Raw genomic sequence first — 24,384 nt, forward strand, 5'->3', positions numbered from 1 at the left:
CTTAACCAATGTTATTAGCTTTGTTTACTATGATTTTTTACTTTGATTGAGGATTAAATTTAGAGTTTGAATGGTCACTATGCACTAATCCGTTGCAGGCACAAAAAGAAAAGGAAACATGAGCGTTGCAGGTTTAGTTTTTGGTATATGCAATAGTTTATGGTTCCTAAGGATTCGAATCGTGTAGTGGGAGAAGTGCAGTCCATATGCACATTCCTCCCGTATTAAACTCACTATTAAGGTTTTTTTTTTCTGTTTTTAAAATGTATTTGGTGAGAGATTTACATGTAATTCAATATTTTTCCATTTTTTCATGTTGTTCTTCTGTTTTTTTTTTCTTGGTCAATAAATGATTATGTTATAAATAATTAATTTAAAAATATATTTATCTGATTTTACAACTATAATATTTATATTAAATTTTACTTACAACTTAACAATACAAAATTATTATTGTCTTTTTAGTTCCCTTTTTATTTTCATCATATAATTTTTACATTTACTTAAACTATTATATTTATTTAATGTGTGTTTTAATTATAATATGTATTATGTAAATATTTATAATATTGTATTTTAAATATGTATACTAATAGAAGAGATATATATTTCGTTAATTGCTATTGTTTTTCTTCATATTTTGATTTTAAAATCATAATAATATGGTTTAGTGCAATATTTATTATCATTTATATATATATATATATATATATATATATATATATATATTATGTGCGTGTTTAGTTTTTTAATTGTAATTTATAATTTAAATGTATAACATGTTTTATTTAAGTTATTTTTACTATTTAAAACTGAAATAATTTGTTTGATTTGTTTGATCTGTACCGTTTAAACTATTTTTATTATTCAAGATTCAAAAACTAAAAAACTAAACTTTCAAAATTAGTTAAGAAAATCTAAAGTTAAACACAATACAAATATGGTATTTTAAAATCAAAAATCAAAAACCAAAGATTAAATGATTTTTAAAATAAAATTTACTAGTTTTGAGAACAATTATTTGATTTAGTTGATGGAAATAATAAAACTAGTTCAAGTAAGACTTTAATATTCATTCTTAGAGCAAGGCTAACAGCGTTTTTTATTGAGTATTTAAGTAATAAAAATAATTAATCGTCAGAAAAATTAGAAAAGAGAAGAAGATAAATTTTTTTTAAAGAGATGTGTTTAGAACATTTTACTACTCTTTGTCTCTTTGATGTGTACCAGTCATTTTCTCATTCATTGATGTACTCGGTAAAAAACAAAGTTTAATAAAAAAAAGTTCATTAAATACTAATATTAATTTCAGAGAATTTTTTTAATAAAAATCCACGGCTATGAGGTTGCCCTTAATTTGAATCTTTTGTTCTACCATATCCGTTAGTTAGAATTTTTACCTTAATTTGTCACTTCACTGTGCACTAAGCATAATCATTTCATTTCCAGACAGTTTATATTTTCAACTCATGTTTTGTTGTCTTGCTCCTTTTCTATGTAGTATTTATTTATAAATTCTGATTTAATCAGGTTTCTTAAAAGCATTGCTTTGTTTTTCAGACAGCTTCTGACTGAAGGTTGGGTTGTTGGCTTATTGCGCTTTTAGTTACTACTCTCTTTGAAGTTAGACAGTTGCAATTTTAAAAGACTTTTAAACAAAACTAAAGTAATCTAGTGTAATGTATACACATGTGTTTCCTTCTCGAGTCTCTATGTTAAGGAAATTATTGACAATTACGAAATGTTCTCTTAAAGTTATAAATAGATATATCAATTTGCTGACTAATCATGTCAAACTTATGATATGATTGATGTTCTTTAGAAAAAAATCCAAAATATGACATAAATATGTAATACTTCACTGAGAGATTTGGCGTTGACATAAACAATTCATATAAACTAGTGAACCGTAAAATTGAAAACCTTAAGATACATGACATAAAAATATGTACTATATAATTCTTTTTAAAAGAAAAGTATTAGACAAATGAAAATAAAATGTTTTTTTCTTATCAGAGAAAAGAAAGCAAATTATGTTAATTAACAGAAAATAAATAACAAGAATATACAAGATATTTTTGAATTGTTTCCAAATGTCGACTGCATCAAAAGCTCTAATGCTCTAGGCATTCTAAGTTAGGTCCCATACCCATGCGATTAAGTGGTGTCAATGTGTGTGTAGAAAAGTATGGTACATAAGTTTGGTGTGGATGAAGATATATAACTCAAGATTATAGGAATGATTGCAAAGAAAGTTTCATATAGGTAAAGAGAGCACAGTATAACGCATTTTTCGTCATATTCTTTGGTTTTGAGGTGTGGGATCTATACGTACGATGGAAGGTCTACTATATTATTCCTTTAGATACATTTCTCTCAATTCCTGTCTAAATTCATCAAGCAGCATACCATTTCGCACAATCTGCATCTCGATTCTATGTTATATTGATAAAAACACATTTTAGTGGCGCTAAGAACATTCTGGTTTTGATATATATGTGATGATGCCAACTCGCAATCTCTTTTTGTTAGATTAGAGAGAGCATAGTTAAGACTAGTAGAAACTGAAACCAACTCGCAATTTTTCTTGGTATATCAATATATCATTTACTGAGATGTGAGATCACACCATTAATCAGCGGTAGACTAGATTCGTAGATATAAATGCATGGCTATGTGATTATTATGAGTCTATGAGGGTTCCATTATTTGATTGATAGAATATTAAAAGCTTCTGACTAACGGATCCATTATTTGATGGAAACGATCCTCTTCTAATCTTCTTCGTGGTTCTTCAAATCAAATTCGATGATGTCATATGACGTAATGGAGAAATTATATTTGTGCTACGTCTTTTGTAAGCTCAATTGTTAACCTCATGGCGAGTTATATCCACAACCTTTAATCCCACTTATAGTTGTATGTATTTTTTTTGGATCAACTTATAGTTGTATGTATATATGGCGAATATGATGGATATTATATTATGGATACAATATATGCATGAGCAGCCTATCAAACTTGGAGACTTCCTTTCTATCCATGCCTGACTTTACACCTCTATCATGCCCATGCATGGGTCCCTCTCTCCACCTCTCTCTCTCCGAACACAATAGGAACAGGAGGGAGAGAAAGATGTGAGATTGAAGCAAAGCAAGAAGAACACAATTGTGACTTGTGTCAAAAACAGGGCTTTTCATTTGACTTTTTTTCATTAACTTTCATTTCATTCCATAGAGTGGTGTAAAAAGACACTTGTGCTTTTCCTTTCCACTATGTGATTTCAATATCATTGCTGCGTCGATTTCCCATTTATGGAGCAAACTCATGTTTTGTTTTCCGTTTACTTTGTATTGTATATATGGAGTTCATAATAAAGCCTTATTAGCTATATATTATTATGAATGCTTTATTGTTGTTAATTCTCTAGTTTATAAGCTACATTACAAGTTACTTATATATAAAGTTTTGATAAGCTATTATTGATGCATTGTTGTTGTATATAATTTTATAAACTATATAACAATAATTCTAACGGAATAAGTTGATACGTGCTAATTTACAGTTAACTAAAAACGTCATTTATTATTATAGAGATTTATTTTAGTATTATGTAAACCAATTTTTGAAGTTACGTACAAATCCATGTAAATCTTGTAGTGATATAATGCAAAAGTAGTGTTCAGCGCAAATTGATCTCTGATTTCGATCCAACTCTGACCAACCATTATATACTTTGCATCGTACTTATTAAGAATATAATGAGATTAATTAAGTATTAACGATGGTACGATCACCTAATCAACTTTCATTCTCCCACTCGATGTTATCTGTTAAGTGATGACTTTATATATTTAGATGAACGCGGCCATTCCATAGGCACAAATGTTGGGTTGAGGTTGTGAGATAAGTTTCAATTCAACTGATCATAATTAATTAATAACACTGATCAGTCTAAATCCCAATTATACACTAGGCTAGATTCATTGTACTTATATCAAATTATTCAAAAATATCATATTAGTATGTCTATATCATTTTCAAAGTTTTTTTCGAACCTTGGCCCATGAAATTAGGGTTTTCTTTGGTGGCATCTATAACCTCGAACGTCAAAATACCATTGACAAATAAAAAGAAAATGATCTTCTGTAAAAAAAGACATGCAAAAATGAAACGGAATACAACGTAGAGCTACATGCCCATTTGTATGTATGTATGCATTTTATATGATATGATATGTCTGTTATATGGAGCTCCAAAAGGAGGTATATCAATGGTGGAAAATGAGACCAACTAATGAAAATAATTTTTTTTTCAAAAGAAAAACATTCAAAATTTTGAATTCAAGCAATGTATGTAGTGTGTGACATGGGAACAATAGTAAGTGGATTTGCCCCAGTGGGGTACTCTTTTGCTCCATGCCTCTTGCTAAAACAAAAGTTGGCACCACAAATAGATAAAAATATATACTATTAATAAAGCCAATTATTATTTTGTAAAGATAGATATTGTCAAATTAAAAGGTTTGACATTCTTTTTTTCTTCAGCAACCCAAACTACCAACTCTATTTATACTTTTATTCTTCCCTTATTATGAAAGCATCCAAAGCCTTTGAGGAAAGAGCACTGCATATGTATAATGTGTTATGGGTCCTAGAACTCTCTTCCTTTCAGAGGATTCGAGCCAAGGAGATACCGGACAGTCAAATATAAAATGCCATTCATTAGTTTTTACATAGGGCTAGTACTTTACATAATGTGGTATTTTATTAATGCTTTAGTGTTAGATTAATCATTTTTTCATATCCCTCCACTAGAAAATTATATGAGTCCATTTCAGATAAACAACTAAGTTGATATATAATAGAATAACTAACATACATGTGTTGACCAGATAAACAACTAAGTCGATCAGAATGATTAATCACGATTTTTATACTCGGTCGGAAGGGTTAATCATAATCTTTATAATGGTCTAAAGGATTATATTAACTAGAAATTTAGAGTATTTAGTATTTGAACTCTGATAGTGATACTATATTAAATTTTGATTTATTATGGATTTCTAACTTAATATTAATGGATTTAGTAGATTAACCGTAACTCTTTATATATTATTTAAGATTTCTTTGAATTATCGATTTGAGATACTTATCCCTGATAAAATCAAAACCAAATTCCAGAAAAAACTTGCTTGTACCGTAATTCATATATACGCATGATGTATACATGTCGTAGAACTACCTAATCGTGATGCAAAAGAAATATGTTTCGAGTGGCGCGAGAAGAAACCTCGTAATATCGTAGTGTAGTTAATTGAGTGAAGTGGTTTTTATGAAAAGAATAGAACTTGAAAAGAATATGTTTGGGTGTATTCGACAGATTGCATTTTTAATTACAAAAACGTTTTAACTAGGAACCGAAAAACAGACATAGGGGGCTACGTGGGTGTATCTGCCATGTAGAAAATCGAAGCGCATGCACTAAGTTGGACTCATGATGAGACCTCACATGCTCTTTCATTTAGTTTTACTCTCTTTCTCTCTCCGTATTATTATTAAATTGCGTATATTTAATTTTTTTTTTTTAATATTTGCCCACCGTATATTAATACGTACTTACGTAGGCTGTAGTTATAAGAAGTTAGCCGTTTGCCCAGACATTGATTCTGTACAAATAGTTACTGTACCCAATCGAGACTATTACAGAACCAAGCACAGATTGTACTGAACAATGCCACACTTGTCTTTTCCTTTTCTTGACTTTCTTGAAAACGAAAACGATGAAAACTAAATCGAATTCGTACCTAATGACTGAAAATATATTTTGACATGAAGTCCTATCAAACTAGTTGAGCCAGAAACAATAATAACACTCCTGTTTTTTATATCCCATAAAAGAAATTAAGAAATTAATATTTTTAGCAGAATTAATTACTTTTATTTAAATAAAGACCTTTCACGCTTCTCACAAGCTCAATGACATTCCACACAATTTTTTTTTTTTTTTTGAAAAAACATTCCACACAATGTTCCTCATGCAACAATCGAAACATCATCAACTTAGTGCATACAGATATCTTCGTACATACACACACATGATGATAACATTGTACATAGTACATATATCAGCATCACCATCATGATGGATCATAGCGAGAAATAACCATGTTATGTCCTTCTCACATAGATAAAGACCCGTTTCGTCAAATATCCGTTCTCTTCTGACAACAATTTCATTTTTTTTGTTTCTCGAATAATAATATAAAAAACAAAGATTGGCCTGTCTCTCTGCCTGCTCATTTAGTTAATTTTGATTTTATATATTTACATTTTTGTATCATTACTGTTCTAGGTAGAGTAAAAAACAGCTGAGTTTTGCAGAGACTGTTTTGCGTGTGTTGGCTTTTCTCCTTTATTGTCTTTTCTCCTTTTATCCTGCTGAACGTTCAATTTAATTAATTGTTAATTCGATACAAAACAAGATTAATGATTTTGTTCATAACAACACCATTTCTAGTTTTATTCCTTTTTTTTACAATATTGAGCATAAATTAAGATAATCAGTATTTAAAAAGAACTCTTAATAACAAAAAAAAAACATTTTTGAAATTTTCAAGTACATACTAATTCAATTTCGCATAAAAAAAAGAAGCTTTTATGAAATTCAACCCACCTGGCTTTCCAATTTACATCTAGATTTTCTTTTAGATTTTTTTTTTTTACCTTTGTGCACTTGTGTTCTTGTATAGTCCACTCTCTCTCTCTCTCTCTCTCTCTCTCTCTCTCTCTCTCTCTCTCTCTCTCTCTCTCTCTCTCTCTCTCTCTCTCTCTCTTCCTTCTCGCGCCACACAAAAGAAAATAAAAGTAATCTCTTTTACAGCTGAACATTTTTTGTACATGTCTTAAAAGGATCTCGAGATTGGCGCATGAGATAAAGACCCCTACTTTGCTTCCTCCCTCCTCTTATCTATCTTCTTCTCCTTCCTCTCGCCATTGCTCTCTGGCGTTTTCTCTCTTCCACCAAACAAAATATAACCGAAAGGAATCACACACAAAAAGAATAATAAACAAAACAAAAAGAACTCTCTTTTTTTTCCTATCTCAATCTCTTTTTTTTTTCCCACCATGAACGTGAGTGGAGGCTCTCTCTCTACCCAGAGAGCCTACCCTTGAAAAGAACCTATCAACTACACTAAACCAAAAAAAAACCTAGGAGTCCTCGAAAGTCTCATTCTTTAACTTGAATCTCCATCTGGGTCTTCGTAAATTCGACTTTTGTTTTTACTGTTTGAGATATGATGGTCCACACGATGCACAGAGAGTCGCCGGATAAAGGGTTGGATTCCGGCAAGTATGTGAGGTACACGCCGGAGCAAGTTGAAGCTCTTGAGAGAGTTTACACTGAGTGTCCTAAGCCTAGCTCTCTCAGAAGACAGCAACTCATTAGAGAGTGTCCCATTCTCTCCAACATCGAGCCCAAACAGATCAAAGTTTGGTTTCAGAACCGCAGGTGAAGTTACAAACAAATTATTATTATTTTTAAATCTTACGTTCTTTTTATTTTTCCTTCTGGTTGATTTATCGTTTTCTTACCAAGATTATCTTTTTTTTTTTTGTATTTAAGTGTATGAAGAAGACATCAAAATTTGTTTTTTTTCCTTGCTTAATAATTTTTCTTTCATTGGTTTTATCTGAAAATTATGATTCTTTATTTTTGGATCTTAGTGATCATTGTGTTTTGAAATTTAATGTAGATCCATGTCCTGTAAATCTCCCAGAGCAGGTAACTTTGTTCTGCGTAAGCTTTGACACTGTTAAAACTTTAAAAACAAGAAAGTGACTTCTAATAAATTTGTCTTTGAATTCATTTGGTAACATTTATTTCCGTCAAACAAGAAAGTATTTGAATAATTGGAAAATACATTAACTGTTCAAGGACTATCATTTATTCACATCACACATGCAACATTTAAATTTATCTTAGCACAAATATATTGAAGCTTTCATTTGATTTGTTGATTTTAGATGCCGAGAGAAGCAGAGGAAAGAAGCTGCTCGTCTCCAAACAGTCAACAGAAAGCTTAACGCCATGAACAAACTCTTGATGGAAGAGAATGATCGTCTTCAGAAGCAAGTTTCCCACTTGGTCTACGAGAATGGCCACATGAAACACCAACTCCATACTGTATACCTCTTCATCTTTAGTCTTATTATCATATTGTTATTTTTTTTTTTTGCTTATAGTTGTTACCTTTTTATTTGGAATGCAGGCTTCTGGGACGACCACAGACAACAGCTGTGAGTCTGTGGTCGTAAGTGGTCAGCAACATCAACAGCAAAACTCTAATCATCCTCAGCATCTGCAACGTGATGCTAACAACCCAGCTGGGTGAGCTTTTTTACATCTCTCAGCTTCTTGATTTATATCTTCAGTCTTTGTTACAGTTTTTTTTTTTTTTTGGTTTTAGTCTCCTTTCGATAGCAGAGGAGGCCCTCGCAGAGTTCCTTTCCAAGGCTACAGGAACTGCTGTTGACTGGGTTCAGATGATTGGTATGAAGGTAATAATCTCTTCAAGTTGTATTAATCTCATTTCTGTTTCTTTTATTATTATGTGACAACATAAAATTAATATTGTTTTGATGAACCTTTCTTTTATTTGGTTGTAGCCTGGTCCGGATTCTATTGGCATCGTCTCTATTTCGCGCAACTGCAGCGGAATTGCAGCACGTGCCTGCGGCCTCGTGAGTTTAGAACCCATGAAGGTAAGTGTGACATTGTTTCATTTGCTTGTATCTGCAAGTAAGAGAAAAAAATAGAGTTCTAGTCAAATCTTGATTTGAACAAAAAACTGTAGGTTGCTGAAATCCTCAAAGATCGTCAATCTTGGCTCCGTGATTGTCGATGTGTGGATACTCTGAGTGTGATTCCTGCTGGAAACGGTGGAACTATCGAGCTTATATACACGCAGGTCCATCTCAGTTCTTGTTGTCTCCTATTTGCATTTCCTCATAAGACTTCCTAAGCTTTTGCCACTTTGATCTTATCAGATGTATGCTCCAACGATACTAGCAGCAGCTCGTGACTTTTGGACGCTGAGATACAGCACATGTTTAGAAGATGGTAGCTATGTGGTAAGCTTTTTAGATCTATTTTTTATTTTTATGGTTTCTATTTTTTGAAACTGCTTCATGATGCTTTCTATCACTGTCTTCAGGTTTGTGAAAGGTCGCTTACTTCTACAACTGGTGGCCCCAATGGACCACCTTCTTCAAGCTTTGTGAGAGCTGAAATGCGACCAAGCGGGTTTCTCATCCGTCCTTGCGATGGTGGTGGTTCCATTGTCCACATTGTTGACCATGTTGATTTGGATGTAAGCAACGAGCCAAATAGTTTCAAAACACATCAGTTCTGTTTAATAAATATGTTCCTGACTTTATTCATTTCTGGTTTCCCTAGGCTTGGAGTGTCCCTGAAGTCATGAGGCCTCTCTATGAATCTTCAAAGATTCTTGCTCAGAAAATGACCGTTGCTGTAAGTTTCAGCAACCTTGAATAACTTGGGATAATGTTTGTGGTTCTTATGTTTGGTTTATTTATTCCAGGCTCTGAGGCATGTAAGGCAAATTGCACAAGAGACAAGTGGAGAAGTTCAGTACGGTGGAGGGCGGCAACCTGCGGTCTTAAGAACCTTCAGTCAAAAACTCTGTCGGTAAGTAATAAGTATCACCTCTATTGCTGCCAAGAGTTTGTTGTTTTCTCTCTCTTTCTAATTGTTTTAAGTGAATGAAACTTCAGGGGATTCAATGATGCTGTCAATGGTTTTGTGGATGATGGATGGTCACCACTGGGTAGTAATGACGGTGCAGAGGATATTAGTGTTATGATAAACTTGTCTCCTGGGAAGTTTGGTGGGCCGTCTCACTACGGTAGCTCGTTCCTCCCAAGCTTTGGTAGTGGTGTTCTTTGTGCTAAGGCATCTATGCTATTGGAGGTACATGTCGGATAGAGGAATAAGTTTATTTACTATATTTTCGTCTTTAGTTTAACTAACTTGTTATCTCTTTCTTGAATCAAGAACGTTCCATCTGCTGTGCTGGTTAGATTCCTTAGAGAACACCGCTCTGAGTGGGCTGATTATGGTGTGGATGCTTATGCTGCTGCATCCCTCAGAGCTAGTCCTTTTGCTGTTCCTTGCGCTAGAGCTGGTGGGTTCCCGAGTAACCAAGTCATTCTCCCATTAGCACAGACAGTTGAACATGAAGAGGTGCTAATGACTAAACAACTTCACTCTTTCTTAAATACTTTTTTTTTGTAACCTTTTTTGATTTTCTTGTTTCAGTTTCTTGAAGTGGTTAGACTTGAAGGTCATGCTTACTCACCTGAAGACATGGGTTTAGCTCGTGATATGTACTTGCTTCAGGTCCGACCTCATGGTTTCACATTGTCAAAGTTCGTTGGTTCCCTTGTTGACATTTTTGATATTTGATTCATTCCACAGCTTTGTAGTGGTGTTGATGAAAACGTGGTTGGAGGTTGTGCACAGCTTGTCTTTGCTCCTATTGATGAATCATTTGCTGATGATGCACCTTTGCTTCCTTCTGGTTTCCGAGTCATACCTCTTGAACATAAATCAACCCCGGTAATATATCAAAATCTCATTTAATTAAATATATATATTCTGATGCAATAATCTAATCTTTCACTGTCATATAGAACGGTGCATCTGCAAACCGTACGTTGGATTTAGCATCGGCTTTAGAAGGATCAACACGTCAAGGAAGTGAAGCTGACACAAACGGTTGTAACTTTAGGTCGGTAGTGACCATAGCATTCCAGTTCACGTTTGATAACCACACTAGAGACAGTGTTGCTTCAATGGCACGTCAGTACGTGAGAAGCATAGTGGGATCTATTCAGAGGGTTGCTCTAGCCATTGCTCCTCGTCCTGGTTCTAGTATCAGTCCAGTATCTGCTCCCACGTCCCCTGAAGCTCTCACTCTCGTCCGTTGGATCTCAAGGAGTTACAGGTACTAATTAGCATTTTAGTTTTGTGGCTAGTTAAGTGTTTATTTGTTTTAAACCTCTTCTTATTGGCTGTTGTAGGGTTCACACTGGTGCAGATCTCTTTGGGTCTGATTCTCAAACCAGTGGTGACACATTGCTGCGTCAACTCTGGAACCACACTGATGCAATCCTGTGCTGCTCGCTCAAAACAAACGTAAGTGACTGACTACATGTCTTTGCTTCTAAGGACATGTTTTCCAGTTTTTTGAGATGGGTGTGACAATATCTCTTTTGTAGGCTTCACCGGTTTTCACATTTGCAAACCAAACCGGTTTAGACATGCTGGAAACTACTCTTGTAGCTCTTCAAGACATAATGCTAGACAAGACCCTCGACGAGTCTGGTCGTAAAGCTCTTTGCTCCGAGTTCCCCAAGATCATGCAACAGGTTTTTTCTGTTTACTTGATGATTCTTTTGCCATTATCTCGAAAAATCATTCTGACTCGGAATCTTGATTATTTTGTGTAGGGATATGCTCATCTTCCTGCGGGTGTGTGTGCATCAAGCATGGGGAGATTGGTATCTTACGAGCAGGCAACAGTGTGGAAAGTTCTTGAAGACGATGAGTCAAACCATTGCTTAGCATTCATGTTCGTGAATTGGTCGTTCGTTTGAAGAGAAGAGTAAGGAAGACCAGGTTACTTCCTTCCCATGGAAGGTTATTATGTAAGATGTTAAAGTTAGGGTGCTATTATGCTAAACAGTGTTTTGAAATTCAGGGACTAATATGTAATATGACTTATTTATGATCCTTTATGGATTGTTTCTTGTTCGTATGTTATGGCCGGATATTATTATTACGATGTTATTAAGTCTTTTTTTGTTGTGCTAGTTTGCTTTTTGCAAGAGTTTTTTTTTAATCTTGTCATTTTCTTTTGTCAACTATTTCTGACTTGTAGTTGTTATATGTTGGACATATTGAGCTGCATGTAGTTAAACAAAAATCATAAAGAAAAAAGAGCTCAAAATTTCAGACAAGAAACTATTTAAAATTTGGAATATCTCATTAATAAGTGGGTATATGTAGTTCATTTTACGAACTAAATTTGTTCAGTAATGTGAATTAGATAAATGAAATTGAGAAAATAAATTTGTTTACACATGGGACATAACTTTGCATCTATATTCTTTTTTGGCAACTTTTCATCTATATCTAAGTAACAAAAATAAATGGGATAGGTTTGTATTTTGGAGTCGTATATCAATATTTAGAGAATAAATAATATTTTATTGAAAGGAATGATGTTATATTCGTGTATTCTGGGAGAGGAGCGCAGGGTGGTCCAGTTTTATAGGTGCTAGGTAAGCTGTGGAAGCCGTTTCTAGCACTGCAAATTATTTAAAGATTGGATCTGCATGAAATCTTCACAGTAAATGAATCTATAAATTTCACAAATTTAAATTGAGATCGTATCTATCCTATCTCTCATAAGAAAATTAAATGATGATGAATTGATGATGCCTCCCTCCTCTCTTTAGCCTATAAGCTGAGAAAGAAAAAACCTATAAAAGTTCTCCCCCGTAGCTGTCTATTTTAGTGAATACATTTTAAATGTTTTTGCATTCTATACCAAGTGACCAATTTGGCAAAAGAGTGTAGCCAAAAAAAAAATGTCGCAATAACATTTATATTCTAAAGGAAATTAGCATAGTCTTCAACTGTAGTTGTCACAAAACACGGATTGAACTTTTAAAAGTATTATAAATAGTGAGATATGATCATCATTTCTGTTTTTTTTTCTCAGTTTGACGTCTGGCATCAATGGAGAATATGGTGGTATATTTTATAAAAATAATCATATGCAGTTATTTACTACGAATACATGGTGCATTTTCTAGTATTTATTTATGGGTTTCGAAATTCATTTTTTGGGTAATTTTTAATGCAAAAAATAATAAACCTATATGATTTTAATCACCAATGACAACTAGACAAGTAGTCCCTGGCCTATATGATTTTAGTGCTTTAAATATGGCCTTTAATGAGAACATCCTGCTTCACTCACTATCACTAAAACAAAGAACAGAAATGGGAACTTCAGTACTAAAAGCTCTCAGATATCTTCTACTTTTCAACATCTCATTGACCTTCATCTACACCAATGAAGTCTCATCCGCTTCTCCAGTGACTCTACCGGCGGCAAAGATGAGCCGTAGACTTGTGGCCGTTCAAGGCATGGTTTATTGCAAGTCTTGCAAGTACTCCGGCATTGATACGCTCCTAGAAGCATCTCCTCTTCAAGGTTGTTACATTATAATCTCTGGTCTCTTTTAACTTTTCTAATTATTTTGTAATCTCGTAGATCTATAACTTTATAAGTGTACATGAGCTTTGGATTGACCTTGTCTTCGTTTTTTTTTTCATCGTTGCATGTTTAGGAGGTTTACTTCCATGACACAATCTTCACAATGCGTGCATTACGTTCTCGCAAAAAATACATCACATCAAACTTTATGGCTGCAAAAATCTTGGATTAATTAACTTTTATTCAAAGAGATTAGTCTGATGAATTTAGTTTAAAGACTCGTTTACTTACCATGCATGCATTGTTAGACTGATTTTCCTATGAAATAATTTGAATGAATGATATTAATCCAACAAATTGATGTGATTAAAAGCACTTGAACATGTTTATTGCATGTTTTTTAGGTTGGAGTTCTTAATGTAATATAAGATTCGGTTTTTTAGCTTAAAAAAGTTAAGAGACCGAATCTTATATCTCTTATTTAAGAGATGTCTTTTAGTATTTTTAGTTAAAATTTAAGAGGTCAAATCTATTTTAAGAGACATGCAATAAACATGTTTTTATTGTCTGGTATCTTAAGGTAGATTTCACTAAAGTAAAAAAGGTTAGGTAAATGCATTTTCAAAAATTCACACCAATGACCTCTTAAAAAGAAATAATAATATATCATGATTTGTGTAACACATTCGTCGAGTCTCTCGTGCCACTTGGCTTTCATGCACAAAACGATTTTCGTCCTATTGGCTTGCATGCATGCACAAAATTTTATTTTCCTCCTTTTCTACTCCTTTTAATTTCTATACGACTGTTTTTTTTTTCTTTTTTTCCTTTAAATCTTTAAATCAAGCTTGTAATAATCATTGAATAGTTGATATCTATTAATGTTTCGACTACACTACAGGAGCTACTGTAAAGCTTGCATGCAACAACACAAAGAGAGGTGTAACGATGGAGACAAAGACGGACAAAAACGGATACTTCTTCATGTTAGCTCCGAATAAACTCACCTCCTACGCTTTCCACACGTGCCGGGCTTGGCCCACGAATCCTGGTTCCGCAGCTGCTACATGCACCGTTCCTTCACAGCTCAACAGTGGAACCACCGGTGCTAGGCTTAAGCCTTCTAAATCAATCAACATAGCTGAACGCGACTACGTTTTATTCTCTGTTGGTCCCTTCGCGTTCGAACCGGCCTGTACTCGTTGAAGTCTCGACTTTCTTTCTTTTTGATAAAATCTGAATTTATACCAAAAAGGAAACGTTTTACAACAGCTCGGCGAAGCTAAAAAGTTACAAAAGACCCAAAAAAAAAGGTGGAAAAAAGCCTAATGTTAACTCGGTATAAGCAGCATGCTTCAGAGACTTACTCAAAGTCGATATCTTTTAGTCGAATCTAAACCAGATGGAAAGCATGGTCTTGAACCTTTTCCTATCTTTGCGGGCAAGAACAATGTCCCGTACGCATCGATCCAGCTGTTTGAACACAACAGAGTGAGGTTGAAGATTCCCAGCATGCATTCTTGAGTTCCTTTCTCTCCATATGAGATAAATAGTAGCCTGGGCTGCTATGTGCTTAATTGTGAAAAGCCGGTTCCCTCTGGCAGCCTGCAACCAATTAACTAGAGCTGCCCAAGTTCTTACCCGCAGAGGAGAAGCCCCCAGCTTAGCGAACAGCTTAGCCCATATATCTTTGCTGTACTCACAGTCCAGGAACAAATGATCTCTGGTTTCAGAAAGCCGATTGCATAGCACACAAGTGTCAGGAACATCCATGCCCCATGTTACCAGTTTTTGCCTGACTGGAAGCCTATCGAGATGAGCTACCCAAAATGTGAAAGCATGCTTTGGTATGCAACCTTTGAACCAAACCGATTGAGTCCACAGGAGCTTAGGATGTTTTGGTCGTAGGTGTTCCCAAGTTAAACCCGAGGAGAAGTCAGAGGACACAATGCCTGAAATTTCCCACGAGAACACATCAGGGCCTTGAGATTGAGTAGGGAGAGGATGGGCAGTTAAGTGGTCACGCACTTCCGCTACTCTCCTATGTCTCACCCGGTGTGAAGGCAGTCTCCATCCTGTGGCGGTGCAGGCCTCTGCTACATTGCTTGACATAGGTATTCCCATCATGAGAGGACCATCTTGCCCTACGAAGGAGAGTAGAGGTCCTGTTGGCAACCAATGATCAAACCAGAACTTTGCAGTGCATGTCACCATCTCTCACAGAGCATCTCAAGAACTTCAGAGCTAGGTGTCGCATGGAGGTAAGACTTTTCCAAATCCAGGAGCTGTTGACCGTAGCCGGGGCGCTCCAGAAGCTATGATCTTTTAGGTTGTGCTTTCTCATCCAGGCGACCCACAGGGAGTCAGATTTGGAGAAGAGGAGCCAAATAAGTTTCAGGTTAAGGGTTTTATTCCAGAGACTAAAATCCCTCAGCCCCAATCCTCCTTCTTCTTTAGGTTGACATATAGTGCTCCAAGCTACCTTAACTCCATGTTTCTTAGCAATATCCCCAGACCACAGAAGTGATTGCACATACTCTCTATCTGCTTGATACAACCTTTTGGTAGCATAAACGCTGAAGTCCAAAAGTTGATAGTGCTGTATATAACCGATGAGATTAACTGCAACCTACCAGCAAAGGATAAGGCCTTGGTTGTCCAGTGGTTGAATCTGTTTGAGATTGAGTCCAGCAGTGGTGAGTACTCAGATTTCCGAAGCTTCCTATGAGTAAGAGGGAGACCCAAGTACCGAAAAGGAAATGATCCCTGTGTGAAACCAAATGCCGCAAGACTTTCCTGATCATTTTCATCTGTTCCAGCTGTATATAGCGCAGATTTTTCTCTGTTCATTTCCAAGCCAGAGAGCCGATGAAAGGTTTCCAGAGTTGAGTTTAGCTCGTTTAGTGAGGCATGAGAACCATCAAAAAACACCATCACATCATCAGCAAAGGCAAGATGAGATATTTTGGGGTCATGGCCCTTAGGATGATATCCTATGCTTCCATCTTCGTATTTCCTTGCCAGCAATCTCCCAAACACCTCCATTGCGATGACAAATAGATATGGTGAGATCGGATCACCCTGTCTAACCCCTTGCGCCCCCTGGAAGAAGCCACAGAGGTCCCCGTTAACATTGATCGAGAAGCTTGTGGTTGTGATACACTGCTGAATCCAGTTAATGAAGATGTGCGGGAACTGAGCTGCTTTCAGAACTTGCAGTATGAAATCCCACCGCAGAGAATCAAAAGCTTTCCTAAGGTCAACTTTGAGAACTCCTCGGCTAGATACATTTTTCTGGTTGAATTTTTGGACCATTTCCGTAGCCAGCAAGACATTCTCAATTAGCAAACGCCCTTTGACAAACGCTGATTGATGAGGAGATACCATTGATGGGAGAATCGACTCAAGTCTCTTTGCAATGATCTTAGAAATAATCTTGTATAAGACATTGCAGAGAGATATAGGCCTGAAGTCAGATATTTTGTCCGCGTTCACCTTCTTTGGAATGAGAGTGATAGCTGTGCAGTTCCACTGTTTTAGCATCCTACCATTGCGGAAGAACTCTTGGACAGCCTGAGTTATCTCTGGTCCAGTAACAGCCCATGTCGCTTTGAGGAACTCCGCGTTGTATCCATCAGGCCCGGGAGCCTTGTGAATAGGTAGCGCAAATACTGTTTCCTTAATCTCTGACGCAGAGACCTCCGCTATCAGCATGTTTTTCATCTCAGTTGTACAGTGGAATGCACTAAGAGAGCTTATAAGGTCGCAGTCTGGTGCTGAGAGGGGAGGTGATTCCTTGCCCAACAAGTCCTGAAAGAAATCGACACAGTGATTCTCAATCTCTATTTTTTCTTCAATTCTTCCACCATCATTGCCAATGAGAAAATGAATCTGGTTGCAGGATCGTCTGGCTGCTACCATTTTGAAGTAGAAAGCAGTGTTACTATCTCCATATTTCAACCACTGGATTCTTGATCTTTGGCAGAAAATTTTTTCCTCAGCTAGAGCTAGCGTCATCCATCGCGAGTGTGCCTCTTTTTCCAATCCAGCAAGAATGGCTGTTGGGTTATTGAGGAAGCTCTGCTGGCACTCCGCGAGGACTGGAGCCGCATCACTAACCCTTTTTTCGATTCCTGAATAGTTGTCTCTATGGAAGTTCCGGATAATCCCTTTAAGACACTTCAGTTTCTTGCTTATGATAAACATAGAAGTTCCTGAAACGTAGGTATTACTCCAGAAATCCCCTACCGAACTTAGAAAGTTCTCATTGTCAAGGAGAAAGTTTGAGAATTTAAAGGGCCGACGCTTCCTAGTCAGTTGACCTCCAAAGTGGATGCAAGTAGGGCAGTGATCTGAGAATTCTGGCTCTTTAAACTCCCCGTAAGAGAGCGGGAAGGCAGCCAGCCAGTTATCGTTGACAAGAAGTCTATCAAGTTTCCTCGCTATTGGGTTATCGTCTTGTTTGTTCCACCAGGTGTAATGATGGCAACGGAAAGAGAGATCTGCTAGTTGAGCAGATTGAAGGCAGACCCTGAACTCCTCCATTCCTCCAGAGATCCTAGTACCGCCAGTTGATGCATCTTCAGGGTTCAGAGGCTGATTGAAGTCTCCAAGAATCATCCAAGGCTTATCAACTATGATCGGGTTACCAGATAGATGTATTAGGTCTGCCCACATAGTCCTTCTCCCAACACGACAATTGACCGCATAGACAAAGGTGACCACAAATTCCGTTTCAACTTGAGGCAACTTTACCAGGCAGGTGATCATCTGACTCGACTTTTGAAGAATAGAAACACTCACTTGGGGGGCCCAAACAACCCAAATCCTTCCAAGCTCTGCATACTCATAGTTTGCAGCCGCGTTCCAACCAGGAAAAGTAGACTGGATAAACTTCTGACTTCTGACTGCTTTAACCCGAGTTTCAATTAAGCTACCAAAAAGAAAATTATTACGCCGAAACCATTTCCGAAAACTTCTTCGCCGAACTGATTTATTGAAGCCTCTAACGTTCCAACAGAAGCACTCTATCCTAAAACTAAGAGGGGGGGGGGGGGGGGTGGGGCGTGCGCCCCGGGGTAGACTTTTTTTCTTGCTTGAACTAGCCTTCTTTTGTTGCTGTATCAAAAGTTTCTGCTTCCGCTTGGAGACTACTGTTGTGTACTCACCCTCTTCCTTAGAAGTGGAGGCCTCCTCTGAAGAGTATTCCGAAGTATCAGGTTCTGAAGAGGCTGTGTCCTCGGATGAAGATGAGGAAGTGGAAGTGGAGGAGGTTTGTATCCTCTTCCCCCCTTCAGGATTCTTCTCTTGTTCAGCTGCTGCTAAGGATTTAGAGTTCTGAACAGTAGCCTCCTTTAGCTTGTCTAACCCAATGTCTATCACAAGTGCCCCTGTGAGATCAGGAGTAGGAACAAAAACAGCTTTTGCCGCTCTTTTGCGCTTTTGCTTCTTCTTCTTCTTCTTCGTCGCAGTTTCCTGGTCGGACTTGGTTGGGTCTGACTTGCTGCGAGAACAGACACTTGTCTCATGACCCGTGGATTTACAGATCGTACAAGTGATTGGAGCAGTCGGGCATCTCTTAATGGAGTGGCCCACCTCTTGACAGTGAGTACATATCGGTTGGAGCCATTGGCTTGTCACCAAAACTCTCTGTATATGACCAGATTGGAAGCAGACATTGACCGCTTCAGGGAGTGGCTTGGACGGGTCGACAATGGTGTAAACTCTTGCCACCTCCAGGTTGGTCATGCTTGCAGTTAAGGGGTGCAGGACTATTGGGTCCCCAACAAGACCAGCAATGTGTTCCAAACCTTCTTCATTGTAAAAGTGTGGTGGAACACCATGGAAATCAACCCAAACTGGGGCTGCAGTTAGTTCTGGAGTCTCCGGTTGAAGACCAGGTTCCCACTTTGCAACAAACATTGCTTGATTCTCAATGTGCCACATACCCTGATCCAGAACCTTCTTACGGGTGAGAGGACAGGGGATTTTTATGAGAAAAGACCTTGCGGTAAGCTTCGAAACAGTTATGTTCTTAAGCCTGTTGCTCCAGATGCCATTCACAATGGCATGAAGAGTACGCGGTGATGGCGCTCTGCCATTAAACTGGGCTATGATGAAGTTTTCCCAGCGATGCTGATTCTTGGTTATGACTGAGTTTGGAATCTCTACACAGGCTTCACCGGAGTCAAGAACAAAGGCTTCACCTTTCTTCTGCATCTTCTGAGATGAGCCGTAAGCTACGTCACGCCACAAGGGTTTTGGTGCGACACGAGCTGTCGGACCATCTCCAGGAACGGGATCTGGGATTGCACCGGGAGCGGGATCCGCTAGGTTTCCGGTTGCAGGGGGAGTCTGTTTCGGCCTAGTCTGCACATCAGCGTTACTTCGGCTGCTATGCATCAAGGAATCGACAGGTGGATGAGGGCTTTTGGACGGGGGCAATTTGGAGGAGGCAGAGGAGGCATCGGGATTTGAAAGGTTTAAGGTGAGGGGAGAGAACTGGGTTCGCTTTTTCTTGGCCATGGGTTACGAGGCGGCGTCGGAGGCCAGGGCCAACACCGGTGACGTAGGGAGAAGGTGGGCGCGGTGCCCTAGAAATTGCACTGGAAATCGCCTTAGAGAGCAAAACGGTGCGTTTTTCTTTTTTAGTATGTTGTTTTCATTAAGTCTCGACTTTCTTCTTTATGTATGTGTGTGCTTGCTTGTTATGACTATCTCTCACTAGTGCTTTAAATGTTTCTATCGTCGTGTTTGCTTTTTTTTTTTAGTATGTTCACGTTTTGAAGCTTGTCTTGGTAGACATTTTGAGATTGTTAGTGTGTTTGATTTCGTATCCTTATCGTTTATCTCTTCTTCACAACTGACAAACCATTTTTTTGTAAGGCAACCTTATAATGTGTACCACGGTGAATCGGTGGTACAATGCTATCGTAACCATGTCTTTAGGTCATCTAAAGAGTTATAGGCAGGCTGATACTATTAAGTATTGACATCATCTCATGAGCTCTTTTTGGAGATGACGATGTATGTATGGACATAGTGGTTTTTGAAAATTCTATTCTTCTATTTGACTGTAGTTCTTTAATTAGAGATTATCGTCCTATCATCATCAGTAAGAGCATACCATTACACATTAATGCAAACAAAAGTGTAAACAACAGTGTTGTTTTTGCTGAGTTCAAAGGTTGGGCTAATGATAAGAGATCCCTTTTTTATTATTTGAGAAACACTTTTATTAACTAACCTTATTTTTATGTGTGATTAACCAAAATGCCATTACTTAGGTATCATCATATGAGGTCTTCTCACAACCTTTAATTAAAAACCCTCTTCTCACTAGATTAATTACATGTATTGCCATTGATATAAACCAACCTTAACCCCATATTTTCTCTTCGTGGTTTTGTCTCGACAATAAATTACTTGACCATAACTTACTTTTTATAAAGCTTTAACATTAAAAGAAGTTATATTAAGCTCGAGAGTATATGTTTGTATATTAATCCACCTGACCTTGGGTTATTTGTTATGTAGCAAAATTATACGCATAATGCATCGGTTAACTATACAATTATTTTTGAATATATGATATGAAAGCAAATAAAGAATTTTATTAATGTGAAACTTTGTGTTACATCAGTCTAAATTAAATCCCTTGCTAAAAGTCCGTAAGTTTAATGTCGTGCTTTGATTATCTCAATATTCTAGTTTATCATGTTGACTATCTATATGGGTTTGTTCAAACTTTGAGTTGTAACATCTCTTAAAAAGAGTAGTGATCTGTTCAAATTATGGAATCAATTTCAGATAATTATTTAATTAATTGATTTTTCTTTCCATCACCGAATTTGTGTGACCAGAGATTATATGTAAAGTAAGTTTAAGAATGCAATCTTTTAAATTACAGTAAATGTCTTAAATCTGTGACTTCGTTACACTACATTTAAGGGTATTGCTTTGTTTATATAATATGAGCATTATATTGTTTACATAATGTGAGGTTTGTTAATTGAGTATATGTGTGTTAAGGAATTTTTTAACTTCAAATTAGAGCGAAAATTTTGTTTACTCTTATAGATTTACTTCCACAAATTATACTTCAGTTACACATAACCAATAATATAAGATTTTTTTTTAAATAAATTTTATCTTTTATATATTAGTTGAGGAGCATTACAACATTTGAGTGTAGTCACGTCTCATCACCATGATGATTTTCAGAATCTTTAGAAAAATATGTTGTCAATCTAAATATATACTATATTTTTCATTAAACTAATCATTAAATTATTAAAGTGTATAACTACTATTTTCCTTTCTTTCCTTAAATAAAAATTACGGAATTAACAAATATAATTAATCTATATATAAAAATTAATAATTTTAATAATAAAGATTTGATAACAATTTGTGTCCCACTCCATCATTTTTGTTTAAATTTTATACTATTAAAATAAATTAAACAATCAAATTAACTATAAACCAGCGTTTTTAAACCCGGACCGAACCAGCGGTCGGACCGGGTTGAACCATGAACCAAAAATAATCTGGATTGGGTAAATATCAGAACCCAACTAAAGTTGAACCGATTAAAAACTTTTATCGAACCGTCAAAAACGCGGGAACCGCCGACCCAGTGAACCAGCAAAACCCCGGTTCGTATATAAACCAAAATTTTGTTAATGAAATAATTGATTTTTCTTTTTGTTTTTAAGTAAAAATAGAATTTCTTAAAAATTGATAAAGTTATAGTATGTTGTGTATTATTAACAAGAACGTCATTTCCATAATCGATTCTTGATATTTAAGTTTCAATCCATTCATTTTTCTTTACATCGTGTTACATGTAATATAATAACTCCTTTTAATATAATCCAAGTGATATCATCAAACAATCCATGTAATATAACGAATGGATGCATGTACTATAACGAATTATGGAAACTCCTTTTAAGATCCATATATATTACTTGTCTAGATAACCAATTACGAATGCAATATTTATCAATGCAATATACTATTGGTTAGTTTTATGGCAACTTAGTGTAATGAATCCGATTCAAAGCAATTTAAATATCTATACTATATTAAAAGAGATATATGAGCTCCATTGAGCCTATCCACGTCAGATTAAAAAATCAACCAATGAACAACTTGGTTTTTGCCACGTCACACCGTCTTGGCCAGTGTTTGGGCTGTTTTTTTTTGATCCGTGAACTGAACTATTTGTCCCAAAAGCCCAGACCAAGAGAAACCCTAGAACCTGAGACTGAGTCGATGATTTCCTCTCACATCTCCACTATTGAGCGGATCCTCTATCTCCTAGATCCATCGTTTCCTCTTCTTCAATAGATCATCGATCTCCTAGCTATTCACGAGGAGAAAAGGTTTCTACAAGCATACAACAAAGAAAGGTATCTCTAAGTCAAAGCCTTCTTCCCGGAAAGCCCCTCCGAAACACGCAGCCACCCAAGTTTCTGATGCTATGCAGCAGGAGATGTTGATTTCGCATGGCTTCTTCGATGTCAACGGTACCGTTTACTTGAGATCGTTCTCTTGACTGCACAACTTCGTACACTTCTTCCTCAAATTCGCTTTTAATTGTTTTCACTGAGTCAATGGCGGGTTGTGGTAAAACTCTCGGATCCCGCGTTGCCAAGAAGGCGACGTCTCGGAGCAGCAAAGCCCAGTTCCCCGTCGGTCGTATCGCCCGGTTCTTGAAAAACGGCAAGTACGCGTTCGCCGGAGCTCCGGTTTACCTCGCCGCCGTTCTCGCGTACCTCGCTGCGGAGGTAATTTCTCGATTCTTTAGATCTGGTAGGTTCAGTTTAGGATTAATTTGGTTCGGTTCAGGATTTTAAAAGGAGATAAACCGAATCGAAACCAAATAAAATTTGGGTTAGTTTTTCCAATTTCGGTTTCAGGATTTGTCGGTTAAAAGGTTAAGTTCACATTATTTCGGTTAATGCTTATGATATAGTTGGGCTAAAGATATTTGGGCCTCGCTAAGAAACCCATTTAAATGGCCCAATTGAGTATCTTATTTAAGCCTAGAGTTTATCATCTGCAGATTCTGTATATATACACACTTGCCGCGGGAATCGCTTCTCACCGGAGAGATACGTATCGCCGGAACCACCCCGTCGCTTGATTCTCGATTCGGCGGAGAGATACCCTAATTTCCCTTTTATTGTTGAACTCAATCGAAGATAAGGCAATGGTGAAAAGCGAAGTGAAGACCGAGAAGCTTGATGACGACATCACAATCAAAGACCATAAGCACCGTCGTCGCGTGGTTAGCTCCGCCGAGGCCTTAGATAGAAAGTTCAAGAGAACCGTCCTCTGCGTGGCGAAACCGTCTTACCTTCTGAGTCTGCTTGAGCGAAGTAGTACCCGATGCAACTACCTCAAACGGTTGCCGAAGATCCTTAGTGAGCTGCTTCGCCAGAGAAACTGGAGAGAAGCTAGCGGTGTACTTAGCGTCTTGATGCAAGGGACTATGGGAGATGGGTCTCCTTCCATGAAACGCCTCAAATACGAGGTTCTGTCTTTTTCTTTTTCTTTTCCGAAATTGTGTCTGTGTAGGTTCAGTTTAGTTAAACCGTGATTTAGTAAAGCGGTTTTGGGTTTTTGTTGAATTTTTGGATCTGTGTAGGTTCTTGAATTGGCTGGAAACGCGGCGAGGGACAACAAGAAGACGAGATGCCACGTCATATCCAGTTGGCTGTGAGGAACGACGAGGAGCTGAGCAAGTTGCTTGGGGATGTGACGATTGCTAACGGATGTGTGATGCCCAACATTCACAACCTTCTTCTTCCCAAGAAGGCTGGTGGTGGTGCTTCACCGCGTTCCGGTGACGACAAGTAGATTCAGTTATGTGTTTGTGGGGTTTTGACGAGGAGGTTTTAGGTGAATCTCTGTGTATGTTTTAGAGTCTTTTGTAATCCAGTAACAATAATAGTGGAGAGAGTGTCAACAATTCGAAGAACAAGAGTGGAAACATGAAATCATAGATTTTTTTTATCTATTTATTTTGTCATTTCTGGTCTGAATATTGAAAGTTGATATTA

The 24,384-nt window shown here is 36.9% G+C and overlaps 4 protein-coding genes across 5 annotated transcripts; 3 read left to right on the forward strand and 1 right to left on the reverse strand.

Annotated features, from left to right (window-relative positions):
- The first annotated feature begins 6,912 nt into the window (after positions 1-6,912).
- On the forward strand, positions 6,913-11,897 carry LOC125609345 (homeobox-leucine zipper protein ATHB-14-like). The gene is made up of 18 exons (XM_048780672.1): positions 6,913-7,512; positions 8,028-8,187; positions 8,273-8,391; positions 8,471-8,561; positions 8,670-8,765; positions 8,858-8,971; positions 9,051-9,134; positions 9,218-9,373; positions 9,460-9,534; positions 9,605-9,711; positions 9,798-9,993; positions 10,078-10,266; positions 10,342-10,422; positions 10,501-10,641; positions 10,716-11,029; positions 11,106-11,220; positions 11,304-11,453; positions 11,535-11,897. The coding sequence occupies exons 1-18, from the start codon at positions 7,298-7,300 to the stop codon at positions 11,679-11,681; spliced, it is 2,550 nt and encodes an 849-aa protein (XP_048636629.1). The 5' UTR covers positions 6,913-7,297; the 3' UTR covers positions 11,682-11,897.
- A 1,156-nt stretch (positions 11,898-13,053) lies between these two features.
- On the forward strand, positions 13,054-20,941 carry LOC125609346 (non-classical arabinogalactan protein 31-like). Of its 2 annotated transcripts, XM_048780674.1 has the most exons (3): positions 13,054-13,309; positions 14,214-14,527; positions 19,989-20,941. In XM_048780674.1, the coding sequence occupies exons 1-2, from the start codon at positions 13,096-13,098 to the stop codon at positions 14,516-14,518; spliced, it is 519 nt and encodes a 172-aa protein (XP_048636631.1). In that variant the 5' UTR covers positions 13,054-13,095; the 3' UTR covers positions 14,519-14,527; positions 19,989-20,941. The 2 variants fall into 2 exon arrangements, with proteins under 2 accessions (XP_048636631.1, XP_048636630.1); XM_048780673.1 differs by lacking the exon at positions 19,989-20,941 and having other exon boundaries at positions 13,056-13,309; positions 14,214-14,581.
- On the reverse strand, positions 14,696-15,526 carry LOC125609602. Its single transcript, XM_048781125.1, has one exon. It carries the CDS (start codon positions 15,524-15,526, stop codon positions 14,696-14,698), a length of 831 nt encoding a protein of 276 aa, XP_048637082.1.
- Positions 20,942-22,534: 1,593 nt separating the features above from the next.
- Positions 22,535-24,384, forward strand: LOC125609347. The gene is made up of 3 exons (XM_048780675.1): positions 22,535-23,106; positions 23,385-23,855; positions 23,970-24,384. Exons 2-3 carry the CDS (start codon positions 23,532-23,534, stop codon positions 24,042-24,044), a joined length of 399 nt encoding a protein of 132 aa, XP_048636632.1. The 5' UTR covers positions 22,535-23,106; positions 23,385-23,531; the 3' UTR covers positions 24,045-24,384.

Source organism: Brassica napus, chromosome A5 (genome assembly GCF_020379485.1).
Source record: "Brassica napus cultivar Da-Ae chromosome A5, Da-Ae, whole genome shotgun sequence".
Classification (NCBI taxonomy): domain Eukaryota; kingdom Viridiplantae; phylum Streptophyta; class Magnoliopsida; order Brassicales; family Brassicaceae; genus Brassica; species Brassica napus.

What these genes read in the sequence shown, in the direction of transcription:
- LOC125609602 (XM_048781125.1), bottom strand. Translation starts at nt 15,526, where the DNA reads ATGGTGACATGCACTGCAAAGTTCTGGTTTGATCATTGGTTGCCAACA.
- LOC125609345 (XM_048780672.1), top strand. Translation starts at nt 7,298, where the DNA reads ATGATGGTCCACACGATGCACAGAGAGTCGCCGGATAAAGGGTTGGAT. An exon ending in TGGATCTCAAGGAGTTACAG is followed by an intron (nt 11,030 to 11,105) that starts GTACTAATTAGC and finishes TGGCTGTTGTAG; the next exon opens with GGTTCACACTGGTGCAGATC. An exon ending in TCCCCAAGATCATGCAACAG is followed by an intron (nt 11,454 to 11,534) that starts GTTTTTTCTGTT and finishes TATTTTGTGTAG; the next exon opens with GGATATGCTCATCTTCCTGC.
- LOC125609347 (XM_048780675.1), top strand. Translation starts at nt 23,532, where the DNA reads ATGGTGAAAAGCGAAGTGAAGACCGAGAAGCTTGATGACGACATCACA. An exon ending in TGAAACGCCTCAAATACGAG is followed by an intron (nt 23,856 to 23,969) that starts GTTCTGTCTTTT and finishes GGATCTGTGTAG; the next exon opens with GTTCTTGAATTGGCTGGAAA.
- LOC125609346 (XM_048780674.1), top strand. Translation starts at nt 13,096, where the DNA reads ATGGGAACTTCAGTACTAAAAGCTCTCAGATATCTTCTACTTTTCAAC. An exon ending in AGAAGCATCTCCTCTTCAAG is followed by an intron (nt 13,310 to 14,213) that starts GTTGTTACATTA and finishes ACTACACTACAG; the next exon opens with GAGCTACTGTAAAGCTTGCA.